General features: G+C 42.3%; 1 protein-coding gene across 2 annotated transcripts in view; it reads left to right on the plus strand.

Annotated features, from left to right (window-relative positions):
• The window catches only part of LOC126533013 (proteasome activator complex subunit 4A-like), a 115,054-nt gene that overhangs the window by 70,669 nt on the left and 26,183 nt on the right, over positions 1–18,202 (plus strand). For both annotated transcript variants that reach the window (XM_050180199.3, XM_055071695.2), the window contains exons 27-32: positions 1,921–1,974; positions 5,949–6,078; positions 7,766–8,089; positions 9,229–9,354; positions 14,840–14,992; positions 18,066–18,170. In XM_050180199.3, coding sequence (XP_050036156.1) covers positions 1,921–1,974; positions 5,949–6,078; positions 7,766–8,089; positions 9,229–9,354; positions 14,840–14,992; positions 18,066–18,170 — 892 coding nt within the window. The remainder of the gene's footprint in view (positions 1–1,920; positions 1,975–5,948; positions 6,079–7,765; positions 8,090–9,228; positions 9,355–14,839; positions 14,993–18,065; positions 18,171–18,202) is intronic.

Below are 18,202 nucleotides of genomic sequence, written 5' to 3' on the forward strand. Positions count from 1 at the left end.
GCTCGCTTTTACTTCCTCTCTCCCGCTCGCTCCGAGAAGCCGCTGCGAAACCTGCCGTTATGTTTCACGCTTTCCTTCTTACCCTCGAAAGTTTCAGAAAACTTGTTGTTGTGTGACTTCATGTCACAAGTACAGTGTCTGTATCAGCTGCACAGAATTTTATTTAAAAAAAGGTGAATTCGTAAGGATATTTCCCGATCGAGATTCTATGAAGTTATGTCTTTTTGTGATTACTAGGAACTCGGTAGCGCGAAAAATATGTCAGATAAGTAATAACCATATCCTTAATAATGTCGTAATTAGTACTTATAGAGGAAGCACTTCAATTCGAGAATTGAGGACTCAAAGTCATATTATTAACTCAACAAAACCTTCTTAAACAAAATCGTTTTGGGTGCTACAACCTACAGTACTTTGGCACTGCGGGCGGCGCCCAGTATATGGCAGCAGCGAAAGAAATATGAAATAGCGGACCAGCGACGTTGATCCCTTAATCCTCTCCATTGCGAGTGCAGACCAACAGTAGTGCAAGCTTTCGCTGGCACGGGCTTCATCGTGGCCTTTTCTTTCTTTTTTTTTATGGTGACGCCAAGAATCGACGCGAAGCGTGCTCTATATTCTGTTCCCAATCTTGCGGTGGTACCGCAGCTCGGATAATCACGTTTGTCCGTATAGCAGCAAACGAAACAAGGCTTTATTGATCAGAATGAAGAGAACTCGTAATTGTCTTAGCATTGGCGCCCGCGCAGCGGGGAGGCAGGTAGCGTTTTCTAATAGGGTGGGGAGATCAGCGTCACTGACAAACAATTTTCGTTTTCGTTCAGGGCTGCCCACAGACAAAATACTGCGTGCCATAGCACCTACGACGATTTTTGTGAACTTGTTGTTGAGCAAGTAATGAATGTAGGGGTTCAGTTTTGCAAATGCAATATTGCCGCTATAATTGGTAATTAGAACTTTATTATAAAGATATTTTTTGTTACTTGTACGTGAGTCATATTTTCCACGATGCCGCATTTGTATTGGCTGCCAAGCCTTACAGTCTGACAGAAGATGTGCACATGGGCTTATCACACGTTATCAGTGCAGCACCGTGTGTTATTTGGCGCAGGAAAAACAGCGTGTATATTTGCTGCATTCGCGATCTCTGGGAAAGAAAGCGAAGGAGAGGGGGACCCGGGGAACGTGCGCAGAATCGAAGGCGGCTGTACTGGTGCTGAAACCCGGAAATTGTCGATATCCTCGCCTTCCTCGACTACATTAGGGGGGGGGGGGGGGGGGACAGAAGACCTATGGGCCCCGGGTGCCAGACGACCTAGCTACGCCACTGGTTGTTGCCATTATGTTTAATGTTTTAACCGCCATAGAACCAAATGCTGAATACTTTCTGTTACGCTTGAATCCATCGTAAAATGTCATATTAGTATCACTTCTTATATTAGCACTGCACGCATCTTGGAAAGCAGCACCAAAGCCCTTCCCCGGTACCTGCCGAAGTCATATGTGACACACTTGGGTAGCAAAAACACCTCCCTATAAAACAATAAGTGCTGCTAAAGTGCTAATTTTTCCATGCGGAAGCTAAGCAGGCCTGTATAAAGCTTAATTTGGCTATTCAATGTAAGCCTTTTCGTTTTAGGACGTTCCAAAATATAGCATACCTCTGAGGACATGCATCTGATTTGGCTCCCATAAAGGCCCGGCATACTTAATAAAGTACACCATCATAGCATTTGAAATAATAAAGCACTTTCACAGCACATTTGTAGTGTGAAAAGACCATTGGATGCCAATAACCAATAACATCTTGCTGGTAGACTTTTGTTGGGTTTCATTGGTTAAGCATGTACCCTTGGACTGACTGACTTGTTTAAATATTGTTATGTTTGTTAACCTGTTAATTATTTGCTAATTCCACAGGGAGTATGAAAACCTCGTCTGCAAGCTGGTTACTCAGGTGGAGAGTGGTAGCCTGTGAGTATCCACTCATGCTTTTTTGAGGTTTGCTTACTAGGAGATTTAACATAGCGGAGGCACACTAACATAGACATATGCTGGAATGTCTGACTTGGCAACAGTACTGCTGCTAGTGACATCTTGTGACACTTGTCAATTACAGTAACAACAAAATGAAGCCAAGGAAAGCATAAAGACAATGGTGATGCCATATGAATTAAAATCAGGCATTGCTGTAGCATTTCGTGAAGTTGTGCTGTTGCAAATTTTCAGTGTTACTTTGCCTTCTGACCATTAAGTGAAAAGGCCGTCGTAAACAATTTATTTACATTCTGTTCGCAAATTTGTAAAGCTTCAAATGAATGAATGATCACCTCAGTTTGTATGGATAAGAGTGTGCCAACGGCGCTACACCTCGACACGCCACACCTGCCCATCAACCGTGGTCCGGTACAAGCTAGAGGAAACGATGAACGATGACCACGTGTAGACTTGGAAAGCATTTATTATGCTTGCAACTAATGCTTCGAGCGGACCAGCTAACTATAGTTTACACCACTGGGGGTTCTCTCAAAAAGTAAAATACACTAGGTACAGAAAGGTTTCCGGCTTCCCAGCTAGGAGTATAGGCCATGGCAGAAACATGGTTGACTAATGTGCTGAAAAACAGGAGCGGCGGCGGAGCCTTCTACCCTCACCGATTGCTGGGTACCAAAGAGAGTCGGGTAATGTCAGAGGAATCTTATGTGAAACTCCCAGTGGCGCTTGCAATTCCCATGCACCGACCATGATGGGAAGGCTTCCCCACCTCTCCCCAAACCTACAGGAGCTTGCGCCTGGCGTGCGTCATGGAACATGAGGATTCCCAGAGGCTTTATTTCACAACATTGTAAACTAGCGGGACAAACTTCCTTTGTGAAACTTCCCTTGTGATGGTCAATTTAGTGTGGTTTTCACAAAACTGTGCAAGAACCATCAGCTGCAATAAGCAGCATAAATAAATATAACTGAAAGGTTTAAGGCAGCGGAGTAGTGAGTAAATGTAGCATTTTAAGCAATACTTGCCATGGTAGCATAGGGGAAACTTGCCATGATGGTAGATTCCAGCCACAGTGGCTGCGTTTCGATGAGGGCGAAATGCAAGAACACTCGTGTACTGTGCATTTAGTGCATATAAACAAACCCCAGGTGGTCAAAAATTAATCGGGGTCCCTCACTATTGCATGCCTCATAGTCATATTGTGGTTTTGGCATGTAAAACCCAGAATTTAGTTTTTAATTCTAAGCAATCATGCAGCGCTATTACAAAATTACCTCAATGAACAGTGAGAACATACTGCTTTGTTTTGTCTTTTCTAGTGGATATAACTACCTATGCATTGTTTCTCTTTTATTTACAACAATTTATGTATGTACATTTCTTTCAGCTGGTATGTGAGTAAGGAACTCGAGCCACAATGGCTAGCAATGGCTTTATTATAACAGCTGCATACGAGTAATGATTTTCAATTTGAGCTGTTGCCTTATACTTATATACAGTCTACGCTCGTTACAACAGGCTGCGGTAATCCTGCGAAAGATGTCCGTTACATCCCAAGCGCGTTCTATCCAAAATTAGGGTCGCGGTATGTTTTGAAATGGCGGAACTTCACAATCGTAAAAATGATAAAAACATCAAAATTAAGGTACACAACTACCGTATTTCCTGGTCTATAAGCCGGACCTTTGTAAAAATCATACCCTCCTCAAAACGGCAGTTTTTCAAAAAAAAAAAACATGCACCGGTGTATAAGATGCACCTGTTCATTCAGTAAGCAATCTAAAAAAGATAGAGTGATGTTTCACTTTGTGAACCCGGGTCACGCACGAGCATATCGATGCCATAGAATTGCAATAGCAATGATATGGACACTCCGGGTGCATTTCTGCCGTCGTGGTCGCCGTGATGTTCCATATAAAGTCTAAGGGTGATAACATCGTCTCTGCACACCGTATGCTGTACGTGTGAGTGAAAGCGTGCAACGGTGAGCCAAATCGTGCACAAGGGAGGAAAGCGGGAAGGCAGCTATGGAGGCATCAGGAGTGTCTTGTATTCAGCAAACGCGTAGTTTGTGCAGTGTATCTTGAAAGTAACTTGCAGATGTGATGACTTCAGAGTCATTCAACTCACGGTCGGACTGCTGCCGCTTGTGTTGCTGCTCCATCCTTCTCGCACGGCGCTCGGCAACTCTGTCACTAGAAGAACCCAATGCCTCCATAGCACGCACACAACCCATAGCAACTACCAGAGAAGAACCCAGCACACCTCGCGTGGCCATAGTGTCCAATCCAATTTTGACAACAGTTTCTCCCAAAAAAAGAAAGAAACTTATTATAAGTCTATAAGGCGTACCGATCAAAAACTAAAAGAAGAAAACTTGACTTGCACTCCGGGAAATAGGGTATATATAAATGGGTTTACGCAGTAATCGTACAGCCATGACACATGGCGTGTACCTGTCCACCGTTTTCCGGGTGCTGGTTGCTGACAAATGGTATTTTTGCCACATTAGAGGGGTCCATTATACACCTGCATATTGGCAAGATAAATAGCCAGCACAACGGGGCGGGTAGGGGTGGGGGGTGGGGGGGGGAGCCAGCCGGCTAACACTGCCGTGACACCTGCCCAGCCCAATCGCATCGCTGCTGTCAGTGGCGAAAACAATAGCTACAGTTTGTTCTTCATGCAAAACAGTGGCTGGTATTGTAAACTGATGCCTCAATTTGGTCTTGCACAACAAGTGACGACCGCTGTCAAACCTGTAGCACCAACAAGAGCCACTTTATGAGGCAAGTTCAACTCAGAGCCCCTGTCTGGCTGCTGCTGCATTGCATGCAAAATGGCTCAGCCACCTCACTGGCCCCGCAGTCTGGATGCCGTGAACAAAAGCATATCTTTGTTTTTGTGCGAATTCAGGTGAGGAGAAAGAAAGCGTCCTGAAAACGGTACATATTGCGATGGTCAGCAGTTGTTTTTGAAGCACCATACTCTATGGCTTCGCTTCACAACTGGCTAAGCTTAGAGATACCCTCGGCACTTGCTTGGGACTGAGTCAACAGCATCAGGTGGTGGTGGTCTGCTTGCGTGGTCGACACAAAAACTCTCTGCTGGTAGTGCATTGCATGGCACGCTCTCAGGAAGCTTGCCGCTGGTGTATTCATTGCTTAAGAAAAAGTGCGTTTTTGCAAATTCAGCAAGCAGCTGGAAATAATTACGTGCAGTGTACTGCCACACTTACGTCATTGCATCAAAGCGCATTGTTTTTGTATTATGTAGACAAAATTTTCCCCTAAAATTGGTCTGTTGTAGCTGATAGGTTATAGCTGGGTTTGTTAAAAGCAAAATTGGTCGCATTGATAATAAGGGCAAACCAAAACTAAGTAAGAAGAACAATCTGTTATATCGAAAAGTAGGTTGTATATGGATCCGTTGTCATTGATGTGGACTGTACATATAGTTCAGAAAGAACATATATATATATATATATATATATATATATATATATATATATATATATATATATATATATATATATATATATATATACACTTAAAAAAAAGCATGTTTACTTGTTAACTTCTAGGCCATCACACTTTTGTTAGAGTTTATCGGCAAAAACAAGTTCGCACTTTGCATTAATGCAAGCAGTAGTGCTTGCAAGTTCCAGTAAGTACTAGTAGCACTGCTACTAGTACTGCAACTGGTACTGTAGCACTGCCATTTGTAGTAATAGTACTTGTAGTTCCATCAGTGGTACTGTAGCACTGCTATTGCAATAAGACCACTACTGGTATTAGTAGTGCTGCTAGTACTAGTGCTGCTTAGGCTTCTAGTACTAATACCGCTACTAGTATTCCTAGTACTAGCATTGGTACTACAAGCACTGGTGGTAATAGTTGTAGTGCCTAATACGCATGATGGGGATTGTGCAATGACAGTGTTACATGCGCAGCCACTGGCGCCACTACCATATGGCCCTGGTGATGGTTAAGCTGCTCATCAGGAACGACATCCCCCTGCCCGGGCCCGCTGTTCACATGCTGGTCAATCACCTGGTGCATGACACGCTCAACGTGCGCAAGGTTGGCATAAGCTTTACAACAAACGGGTCTTTTTTGTTTTGCCCACTCTGGAAGTTGCACGGTAGCAATAGCTTCAGAAACTGGGGTTATTGTGAAGGACAACCTCCTGAGAAAATTTTATTTTGCATCAACACTCCTGATGTTATACCTAACCACAACAGTGTTCTGTTCTGTTTAGTTCTAGTTGTGCACCACCCAGAGGTGTTCTGCATATGTACAGGGTCAACCATTTTTAAAGGAAGCACCCGATTGGTATTAAAGTTCTCATGGCATCTTAAGTTTGTCAAAAAATCCAGCAGACTAGTAGTACACGTTGTCTCACATGTTAGTGCAGGTTGTTCAAAATTTTAGCATCAGTGCAACGCAGATAAAGCCGACAATAACACAAGTGTGCTACTTTTAACTATTGGAAGTTGCACACTTCCAGCTGAGTTGAACACTGTGTTATTTTTGTTGTCTTGTCTATGCTGCGCTGAAGCTAACATGTTGAGTGGTGCAGCAGAATTATTCTTCATTAAGGTGATATATAAAGCATTGATCACCGGTGATCAATCTGAATAGGCATGGTAACAAAAGAGTTAATGGGTATCAGCATTAAGTGTTGTATGATGCTCATTTACCCTCTAAAGTAGACGAAATGCTGAATTTTATACTGACTCAGATACTGATGAGACACTCGCCCTTAAAAAGCATAGACGATCCTGTGCATGTGGATAGTGTAACAGTCTCTGCCATGCTTACATTAGCAGACAGAGTGTCTACTATAGCAGACAGTTTCTCTGCTATATGCCTATACTTAGTGCATTGTGCTTGTTACATGTCTTGCCTCATTCTTTTTAATTTTTGGCTACAATATATTCATGTCTTTTCACCAATCCACATAGTGTAACATCTGATGCCGTCCATGTTGTCAGAGCATGGACAAGGTGTGGCCTCTTTCGTAAAGTCTCTGAGGCACCTGAAAGCACTCATTGTTTAATGTAATTCCTGAAGATAGTAGCACTTGTTCCTTGCAAGGGATTTGCCATGGATTAAACATCATCAATGAACATGTTCCTATGGGTGGGTAGCGCAACCCGGACGAAAGACGAGAGGCAGAACACAACACGAACACAACACTGCACTCGTGTTGTGTTCTGCCTCTCGTCCTTCGTCCGGGTTGCGCTACCCACCCATAGGAACATGTTCAATCACCAACTCGCCCAGCTTGCCGTCTTAAATCATCAATGAAGCCTAGTGTCCAGAATCGGGAAAAGGAAAAGCAAGAACTCAAATGCTACAAAATTTAAGGAAAGGAGACCTGGTATTGTGTGGGGGTAGGTACCACTATCAAAGTATGTGAACAACAGAACAGTGACATTATTAAGTCAACGTCCCTGGTTTGTAGTAAAGGCGACTGCTGGGAAAATTGGTTAGGATTAATTTTCCAGATCAAAAGGAATTAAAGTGCAAGAGAGAATAAAATCCTTTAAGTATCAAATCAGTCCTTGCTTCTAAACCCAGAAAAACGTTCAACAGCGGAATGGGTGCTGCTGCGACAGGGTGCGGGGAAGGGGGTTGTCTCGTAGATGGTATAACAGGAACTGACAGATCTAGGTTAAGTCATTTCAAGCAGCATTTGCAAAAGTCTTTATTCCAAAAGGAGCTCTCCTGAGTCCTACTTTTTCTTGGCTCAAACTACGCACAGGTGGCCATCCTGGGAGTGGGCACAGTGCTAAAGCAACTCAAGAAGAAGCACGTCAAGCAGGAGTTGGCTGAAATTGACCGGGAGTCGATCGAACTAAGCCCAACATTAGCCACCCTGGTGGAGCGGGTTGGAGGCAAGCGACCCGCCAACCTTTGGCTTCAGTACAACAGCGCCCTACGGCCAGACACTCGGGAGCAGTGGCAGAAGCACCACTTTGTGCACAAGACTCACATTGGATTCTACCGGCTGCCACAGCCTTTCCTTGTCTATGCGCCTGAGGAGCAGCAGCCCTCGCTGGATTGCACCATCGAGGAAATGATGCCGGTGAGTGCTGCCCTGGATGTCGTTTGTTTAACCCTTTCTTTACCGCTTAAAAGTATATTTATCATTGAAATTTGTTTGAACATAGCCGATGACGAATATAGCTGTCATACCTCGCAGTGTGAACCAATAGCAAGTATTTTCATCATCTTGCTTCCTTAATTGTGGACAACGTTTCTTGGCTGTAAAGCAAAATATAGGGGAGAAGAGCTTCTGCACATGTATTTGTTTGCAATGTAGTCCTGGCGAGTTTGGCATTGGTTTCTGCAACCTTGCATAGCTTCTTTTTTACTTTAGTAAAAGCAGACACGGGTAACTCTGTGTGAATTTTTGAAGCTAATCAGTGTTTAGGGACATCGGATATGTATTGATTTCTGAACAGTGAGCAACGCTGCCTGCGTCAAAGCACAAAAGCCAGCTGTATGACCTTGGTGTTGATTAGAACGTACAACCGGCATTGGTAGAGCTAGCGTAGCATAAAAGTCAGCTTGCTCACTCGTTTATACAAGCCAGTGGTGATTTCTGGATGGTTTCACCAGCTGTTGCTATAGCTCAACTAATAAAGCATTGCGTGCACCACGTGGAGGTTTGGGATCAGGTTCCCACTAACAGAAAAATTGTATTTTACTCCACTTTGATTTTTCTTTTCCTTTTTAAGAATATGAAGCTTATCACAGATTAAAACCTCATTCAGAACTTATTCTGCACTTCAATTAAACATAGTTAAATTTCTCAGTTCTTTCCTCGACTATATTGTTGAGTGGCTCCTTATAATTGTCTATAAAAAAACCGAACCCCTTGTGTTCCTTATTCTTGTCACTCACGCCACAAAGACACATGAACAGAATGAAACAGAGTGCGCTGTACCTTTTACTCCATCACTTCTTATCCCATCAGTTGTGAATTGTCATCTGTGCATGAATTCATTTCTATTTGTGCGTCGCCGCATTAGTTCAAGTGGAACTGCTGCCCGTCTCATTGTCTATATTTATACCTTTTCTGTATTCGCCATTTTAGTGATAAGTATGTGTATTTTACCTGTTACGCCATTTCAAACGTTGTGGTCATGCAACTAGGTTACATTTCAAAAGCAATCACTTACAGATGCTGCTATGTGTTACAATTTTATTTTTTTCTAATAGTCTGAAGCGGACATCTTTAAAGCCTTCACTTCAGAAACATTCGTGGAGCAACTCTCCAAGTACCTGTCACTGGAAGAACGGAAGGGCCACGATCGATTTGATGCCAAGAGGTTCTACATGTTCAAGGTGAGTCATCTGTCTAGTGCCATAAACAAGCACCAGCCATGGCAGTGTAACTCAGTTGCAGTGTATGAAGCAAAATAGAAATTAAGTTAAGTTGAGACCCTTCATAAGAAATACCAGTTAGAAAAAATTTCAAGCACAACGAAGTTCTGTCTATTTCTCGGTAGTGTCTCATACAACTTAATGCATCAAATTACAACCACAACAAAATTCATGACAAGCACATCTTCACCTCAGCAAAGGTGTCATAGAACAAGCCTCGACACCACCACCTCCAAAAAAAGAAAAATGCACTCAAAAGATATTCTTCTAATTCTTGGTGGTAAGAAACTGTTGATTATCAAATTAAATTCAAGCATCCACTCTTTCCAGTGCCCTTCAGAAATAGTGTTGCCAATAGCCATGTAACAGCAGCTCATTGTCACAGCCAGCATTATTTCCTTTGTCATCACAGAATGGCAAGAGAAAGAGTTTTCATGTAGTCTACAATGACATTCTGCCACTTTCGTTGCAAAAACTGATGCAATAGTATGTAATTTTATGTGTTAAGCTAGCAGCAACAATAATGTGTCACATGTTTCTGGAAAGTCGTCTGAGTTGATAATTAGAAGGCGCTGGTTGAGCCAATTCAAGCATCAAGTCCCGTGATTGTCAAGGCTGACTCCCATCTAGTTGTTCGTAAAGAAACGAGTGGTAATGAAATCATCAAGCATGTTCGTGACAATTTTAATGCGAAAGCATTATATGTCGCATTATATGTCAACCCTCCTATGAGCAGTATTATTTTATCTGGGCAGGTTGCACCGGTTTCCTTTATTGGTTCTAGTTACACTAATATGTTTGCTTTGTATTATCCACATTGTATGCTTATGTGCCGTACGGCTTCATTCGTGCCACAAAACTGTGCAATTGTATAAAACTATTATTACACCTGCATGGTCCTTCGTGACTGCAGTATACTGTAAATAACTAAATAAATACATAAATAAACTGGGCCTGATGAAGTGATGGTACCAAAAACGGCTGACGGTGCAAAGAGTAAAAACACATCAAGAAATGCTCGTATTGACGTTGCATTTCTCAGGAAGGTTCCTGTAAACAAAGTAAATTTATGCCATTGAAAAGAACATTTGGTAAATTTTGGTCTAGGTGGGGATCAAACCTGGGCCTCCAGGGTCAGAGACAGGTGCACTTCCCCCAACACTAAGGCGGCTCCGCACTTCTGGTTGACCAAAGCTGTGCCTAGTGCATGCGTCATTGCACGCATCATGTCGCAGCCATCTGGCTGAGTAAACATGTGTCCTATGGCGTGCGTCATTGGGCATGTGACGGCGCAGCCAATGGGGAGGAGGTTACGTCATCAGCATTGTGTATGACCTCAGTAGTAATACAGAAGATAGTAAATGATATAACAACATTAATTAGTAGTGATTATGGGTAAATAATATGAATTAAATTGAATTAAGGTGAATCAGTGAAGTAAAGTGAATTAAAGTTAGAACAAATTAGAGTAAGGTTACTTAAGGTGGAGTAAAGTGAATGAAGGTGAATTAAAGTGGAATAAGGTGGATTAAAGTGGATTAAGGTAAAGTTGTGAAGTTAGAGTATGGTGACTTAAAGGGACACTAAAGGCAAATACTAAGTTGACATGAACTGTTTAAATATTATTCCAGAAACCTCGCAATGCTTGCTTCATGCCAGAAAAAGACTTAGTTTACGAGAAAATTGCTTCTGAAGGGTCTAAATACCTTTTTTGAAATTCAAATCTCCCGCCACCCAACCGGGGGAGTGATGATGTTGCATACGACATCACCACCTTTTGCTGCTGTCTGTGAGTAAAACGGCAGCCAACAGACGGCGGTACCAAGCCAAGATAGAGCGGTAAATTCACCGCTGCAGCTGCTTTTTGGTCAAGGGGCGTAGACCATTTGATAATCCCATGACATCACATGGAATTTGAATTCACTGCTACTTCCAGTTTGTGCAAGTTTCGCGAGCCAGCAAAACCAGCGCAATGCTACACGACAACGAAACTAGTGAAATGCAAAAGCATGGGCAGTGCGGAGTCGAGCAAAACGAAACCCTTTGACTGCCGGCGTCATTGTCAAGGGTAATTTCAATCAGTTCTTTTTTCTAGAAATGAAATAGAACTGGACAAGTAGCATTTTATTTCATCTTATAATACAATACAAGGATGTTTTTTGCAACAAGTGGTTCAGTACTAGGGACAGAATTTAACTGAGGAGTGCTTTCGTCATTGGGCAAGTACTTGAATGTCATGTGGGAGTCTCTAATCATGTGCTGCATTTACCTCAATTTCTTTATTATTAAGGCTCTGTGTGCGATAATCGTGATGTTTGCCTTAGAGAGTCTTGAGCACTAATCTATCACTTTAGCTTGACATAATATTTATCTTTAGTGTCCCTTTAAGGTGAAGTAAAGTGGATTAAGGTGATTTTAATATGAAAGCATTCAAATTGCGTAAGGATATTTAAGTGAGTCAATTTTTTTCTTTCTTGAACTGTGAAGATGCTGCCACAGAATATGCATGCACTGTGGCAGCATTTTGTGTAATGGACACCTTTGACACATTCCGGAGTTTCGTTGTAGCGCCTGCTAGTAATGCCATGATGGCTCGCTTAACATTATGCAAAATTCATGTTACACCACTGCTTTCCAACGACAGGGATGGAAGCAGCCATGGAAGTTGTGGAACAGCTTTGGGAGCAGCAAATTTGGCCCTTTAGAGCAGGAATTGTCCATTTTGGAGCAGAAGATTGCATGTTGGAACAGCTTGGTAAAGCTCTACATGAGTGACATACATGCAGATCAAGAAAAGGTGTTCTTTATTTGACCTTGTAGAACACTATTAAATTACTGCAAATCATTTCTGCAAAAGCCTGCAGGACTTCTGAACTTAAGTGGAGGAAAGTTCATGAAAGAGAAAAGTTGTCATCCACCTGACTGTAGCATGAAGCTACAAAGGAAACACATAGAAGTTTCTCAGAAACCACTATTAAGTTATGCACCGGATGGGCCACCTAAATGTGGCCAAAAAATATTTACCAAATGCTTTATGCAAACAGCACCCGTTGTACGTTGATAGGCTTTTGTTAACACTGTTCAAGAGCAGTAGTAGTTGTTTTCCTTGTGCACAAGTTACTAATATTTAATTTTAATTAGTCAACACTTATTTAGTTATTTGATAACATGCAAATGCAAAGGTTGTGGAGGATGTCGAGAAATGACTAGTGACAGCATACCCTAGGTCTTGTGTGCTCCTTTTTTCCAGCAAGAAACAAAAACAAATCCCGCAAAATTTTTTTGAAATTTCAGGTTACATTGCATCCCTGTGCCAGTGATATTAGCGGTCTCAGACGTAAACGTCATCGTCTAGTATGTTGTGTATATTATGCCCCTATGAACTAGGAGCACAGTCTTGTAAAGGTTTGGAAAGCAAACCGTTACAAGATCGCACAACTTCAGGTTTGATAAGTGCCGAAGATGCACAGCAAAAGTTGGTGACACATCGAGAAAAGAGCACAGCCGCTCGCTCCCAGTGCCGCATTTGACAAGGTTTACGTAGAGATAATTTTTTTTCTTTCTTTCTTTAGAAAAATAGTCTGCACAAATCCTAGGTTGCTTTAAATGCTGTCACTGGTAATTCCTCAACGTGCTCCAGAACATTTTATTTGACATCTCATCGATTAGGTCAGTTTATAAAGTTAGCTAATTAAACATATCCAATGCACGATGAACAAGAAGTACTCGCAGTGACAACCATGAACAACACCTATCATTATACAGTGAACGCCGTCCACATAATGCCCTCTGTAATTTTTTTATTTCTTTGCACATTCATTATAACATCAAAATACGATAGAATGAATGGGAAGTTATTTCCTTGTTCATTGCATGTTTGCCAGTATTCCACATCGCTTGGCCATAAAAAACTTATATTTTTGAAAGGAATAAAGGGCTAAAATTTTCACTGGCTTTCTGCATCATCGACCAATATTTTGCACAGGTTCAATTATTCAGGCTTATTCACAGCTCCGCCACTGGGCCCCGTAAAGCCTATGTAAAATGGCGACCAATATTTTAAACACTGAGTGATGATTTTTAAAGAATTCTGACTCTATCTACGCATTGTGACCATTGTTGGCATGAATGCAGTTTATGTTCGGTTTTCACTGCTATAGTTGAATAAAACCGAAACCTTACATAATTGGTTTGTGTTCTACAGCAGCAAAAGTCTGATTTTGTGTAGTGTGGTTGTATAGAAAATGGAGCAGCTAGAATTCAAATTTGAGTGACTATTACACTTGCTATTGGATATTTGTGGTCAAGTTTCACGAAAGCACGTAGGTCGTTTGTTGGTATGCTGAACTATCATCTTGGTAACTGAATTCCATGCATGTGCGAAATTGACTTGGCATGGTGCATGGTGTTCGCCCATTAATCGACGTGAATTTGCCAATAGAATGCACAAACGAGGGCTAAATTGTATAACGAAACTGATGAGCTACACGCTGAAGAGACCGTACGACTTATTAATTCGGCTGAAAGCACAGCTTTTCTTCCCAACTGCCCCATATGAAGAGCGCCAGTTCAAATCATCTTTAGCTGGTCTGCATAATACGCAAACGCATATCTCATATAAAACATTTATGATGCATTGTATACCACAAAATGATTTTCCTTTCCTCGCAGCCAAGTTTAAATGTACCACTAAACACTGCCACACTTAAATGACATGAACGCTGAAACGGATTGCTTAGGCTTGGATTCCAAGGCTAAACCCCAGCCAATGCATGACTATGGCTGTGTGATTGTCACTGCACATGCACATCCCACTATATTTAGTGACTTCAGTTGAAATTAGTGTTTTGGCACAGGTTGTCACAGCTTGATGGTTTGACTTGCCGCAAGATGGCGCAATTGGCATAGCACTTACATCCTTGCAGCAAGCACAAGCACGTCAGAATTACCGACTTTTGGAATTATAGCTTCCTGTCTGTGCCACTGAACCACATGTTTCATGGTTATTTGTTGATTTTATATCTACGAAGTTCTGCAACAACAAAATTTTTTTTCAAGCCTCATCAATTTTGTGGTAGTGGGATTTTCTAGACTATATATCATTAGAGCATGGCTAGTTTGCTGAAGCAGTGTTCAAAGCTGCTAAGGCCTGAAGAATACATAGAGGAGGGATAGCTTTTATCTCATGTTCTAACTGTCCTTGAAGAACTCTTTGTATAAGCTACATGAAGCTAATGATAAAACTGGTCTTGGGTTGCTAGAGGCTATGTATGGCTATTGCAGTAGTAACCTCTTAAAATTCTTTTTCTGGGCAGTAGAGGGGCAATATTTTGCTATGCCTTCCGACTGAAAAAGATTGGGCTCTTGCAGTCGCTGCACTTGAAAGTAGCCGTAAGTTTTTCTTTTGATAGTGACTCCTAGTGTGTTTTGTATCTCGGAATTGCAGGGCCTGTTTCGCAACTATGGCTCAGCTCTGCTGCCGCTCTTCGAGAAGGTTCTCCTCACCAAGATTGCCAGCAATCAGGAGAGCCACCAGCGTTGTGCGTTGGAGATCCTCGCAGGCTTGATGAGGGGCAGCAAGCATTGGGGTTTTGACAAGGTACTGCACCATTGCTTGCATTTTGAGAGCAGCTTGGCCATGTGTCAGCCCCAATAGGCTCTTCTCATACTGTAAAGCTAGCTTTTCCGCATGACAGTTTGCCGTGCTAATGGTGTCATAGCCATTTTTACATTTAGTGTGTTTTGAGTACAGTTTACTTGCATTGTGACATGAGAAATGCAGGTGTGGCTCACATTATGAGACCATGAGCAAGGTACTAGCCCCAGCATGTGCAGTTAGTACTTCATAACAAACAATGACTGGCCCCGCATTACATAGGTAAATGTGCAATGCCAGAAAGCAGACTTGCAAATTAGCTTTCCTGCCTGTTGGAAAAGCACCAGTTCTTGGTTAGTCTTGTATTTTTTTATTTTTATTTTTTTCCTATCACAGAGCATGCTTGATAATAAAGTGGATAGCATCAAATGGAAAAGGAAGAAATTTTTTTTCTGATGGTACTAGTCCCAAACATAGGTATTAAAAAATTTTGAAAGATAAATATCTAGACAAATGTTTTGTAGAAAAGAAGAAATGTTCTAGAAAAACATCGCTGTTGCTTTGCACAGAAAAACCATAAAAAATTTTCAGAGTATGCATATTCAATGCAAATGACCTGTGCAATATTCCAGCAAATATATTTTTATGCAAAAAATTTCCTGGGATATAAAAGAAAGTGTTAACTCTAGTAACTAGCCCTAGCATGTTGCCAAGGTCGACTACCAGCCATCTTTCCAGACAGAGCTTGACTTCCTGCGTGGCCACCGCCAAATGATCCCGGCCGAAAGATGTCGGTATCCTGCCGATAAGCACTGTGACCCTTAGAACACATAGGATATCTTTATATCAGCACAGAGCAGCTTTCAAACAGTTCGGTGAAGAAATCGAAACTTCATTGTGAAATCTGATGAACCGAAGTTGTCTTCCATGTCAGTGCTGCTTTCAAAGTCCAAAGACTTGTGCATAGAGGGATTGGAATGGGTAAGCACCGACACTGTCCTGGAAGCTATGAGCGCTCATCACACAGACCATGCCCCTTCTCCTGGGGTGCTTCAAAAATCCAAGCGCGGTGTAAAAAGAAAACCGAAAGCCAAAACTGACTAATAGTACCTAAATGGCCTAATTAACGATGCTAGCTGTCTAAGAGCACTCGGAAGGGGTCAAAATACGAATTTGCAGTTGTCGGTAGCGGGCTATCGATGGGAATAGGCTTGGACAAGAAAGTGTTAAAAAAAGAGGGCTTAGAACAATCTAGAGGACGTTGCTAGTGTTCCTGACTATGATGGCTGTGAACATGCAGCATTTTGGTGAATACATTTTGCATAAAAATATAAGAATGAAACTGTGCAGTTATTTGGATTTCATGTGCGGCCTCACTTGGTTTCATGGTAAAACTTTTGTTGCTGAGAAGTTTCAGTGGAAGGTTAAATTTGGGAATTGATGCAACCCTTGCTGTCATAAACCCATAGTGCACTTCAGTGAAGTTGCAGTGTAATCGAGGCTTATTGTAAATATGGAGTGAAAATTGTCTAGGGTTTCACTTTGTGTTGACAAGGGTCAACACAAAGTTATTTGTTCAAGGCTGTGCTTAAAGCTTAATAGCAACACACACTACTTTGAACACTCATCGAAACCTTGTACAGTGAAACCTCGTTAAACTGTAGTTGGCCGGAACTCGAAAAAAGTATGTACTAAACAGTAGTACTGCTTAACCGAAATAGCGCGAGATCGCCCACTTACCTGTCAAAAACAGAACTCAGAGAGAGTAAGATGAAAGGGCAAAAACCATGCAGTATTTATTCATTTGGCGCGACAGAAGTATGGTATTTTCGTTTGATATGTCGCGGCGGCCTAGCAGCGACGACAGCAGCGTGTGAGCCAGCTTTTCCGCCAGCCTCCTCTTCTCAGCAAACACCCACATGAGGCTGACGTAACATGCAGCTTCTGTCACTGCCGGGCCTGAATCATTCGTGCTGTCGCTTTCCGTGTCATCCTCATCACTGTTGTTAGGCGACACTTAGGCAATAACAGAGACAACGAAGGCGAATAGTCAAACCTCGAAAAGTTGAACCTCGTAACCGACCTCTTTTCGCAGTCCCAGCGGCACTACAGAGCATCTTCTCCTTCGCATTCCAAATGCCACACATCATAGTCAACAGTTGATCTCTCTCGTGTGCCAGCGCCAACTTCGTGCCACGTTCGATAGTACAAACGATGTCCCATTTTTTTTTTTTTTTTTTGCGGAGCACGCATGACGCGAGTCTTGGCTTACACGACATCACAACACAGGTGACCACTAGCCAGCCACAACGCTCTCTGGCTCAGCGCCAAAGTGATGTTGATGTGAATGTGGCTTCGCCCTTCCAAGTGTCCTCTGTGTTTGCGCTTCAAGGCTGTTCTAATCTCTAAGGCTCGTTCTTCTGCCTGACCAACCTACACCGCCATAATTGCTTCATGAAAAGTGCAGACACTATGTGTTGACCAGTAAGAACACAATAGGCTGGTACGGTTTATGTGGATACAAAACGTATTATGTTCAATGGCCGCTGAGTCGGGAATTTACTACTTTTAAAACGAAACTACTGTTTAAGCAGGCATGGTTTAATGAGGTCCTACTGTAGTTTGGTTGTCTGCAAGCCAATGACTACCTCACCACTGTGGAAGCTTTGCCTCTCACTGGAGTAAGGGATTGTAAGTGTAGCACTGGCTGCTTATAGTGCTCACTTCTTACAGTGAACATTTCTTACAAGCAGGGGGAGCTGATTTAGGTGCTCTGACACGGGCTTTGTGTTTTTGCGTTTTGTTGTTTCACGCATTCATGTTCTTGGCCTTTCATTCTCAACTCATTTGTCCTGTTGTCGTAACCACTGTACGCTGTAACATTTTTATCACCTTGGTCATGCTTTTTTTGCATGGGAGTCTTCCTGACAGTTCTGAACTTTGGAATTCTTTATGAATTATCAGTAATGAATGCACTTCTGTGTATTAGTGATGTCATTTAATAAAAATTAAACTTTGATAGGATATCTAGCAATCTGAGATGTGGGATAACAGCAGCCTTCACATGGCTCTCCAGATGCAGGAGCTGCGCGCTGTGGTGGAGCCTGTGTTGCGGCTAGGCATGACTGCAATCATGCCAGAAACTCTGCCTGACTGGGGGACATGCATGGCCACAATATCGGTGAGGACAAAGTGATTTTTTGCTGGAAACCT

The sequence above is a fragment of the Dermacentor andersoni genome, chromosome 7 (genome assembly GCF_023375885.2).
Source record: "Dermacentor andersoni chromosome 7, qqDerAnde1_hic_scaffold, whole genome shotgun sequence".
In the NCBI taxonomy this organism is placed as follows: domain Eukaryota; kingdom Metazoa; phylum Arthropoda; class Arachnida; order Ixodida; family Ixodidae; genus Dermacentor; species Dermacentor andersoni.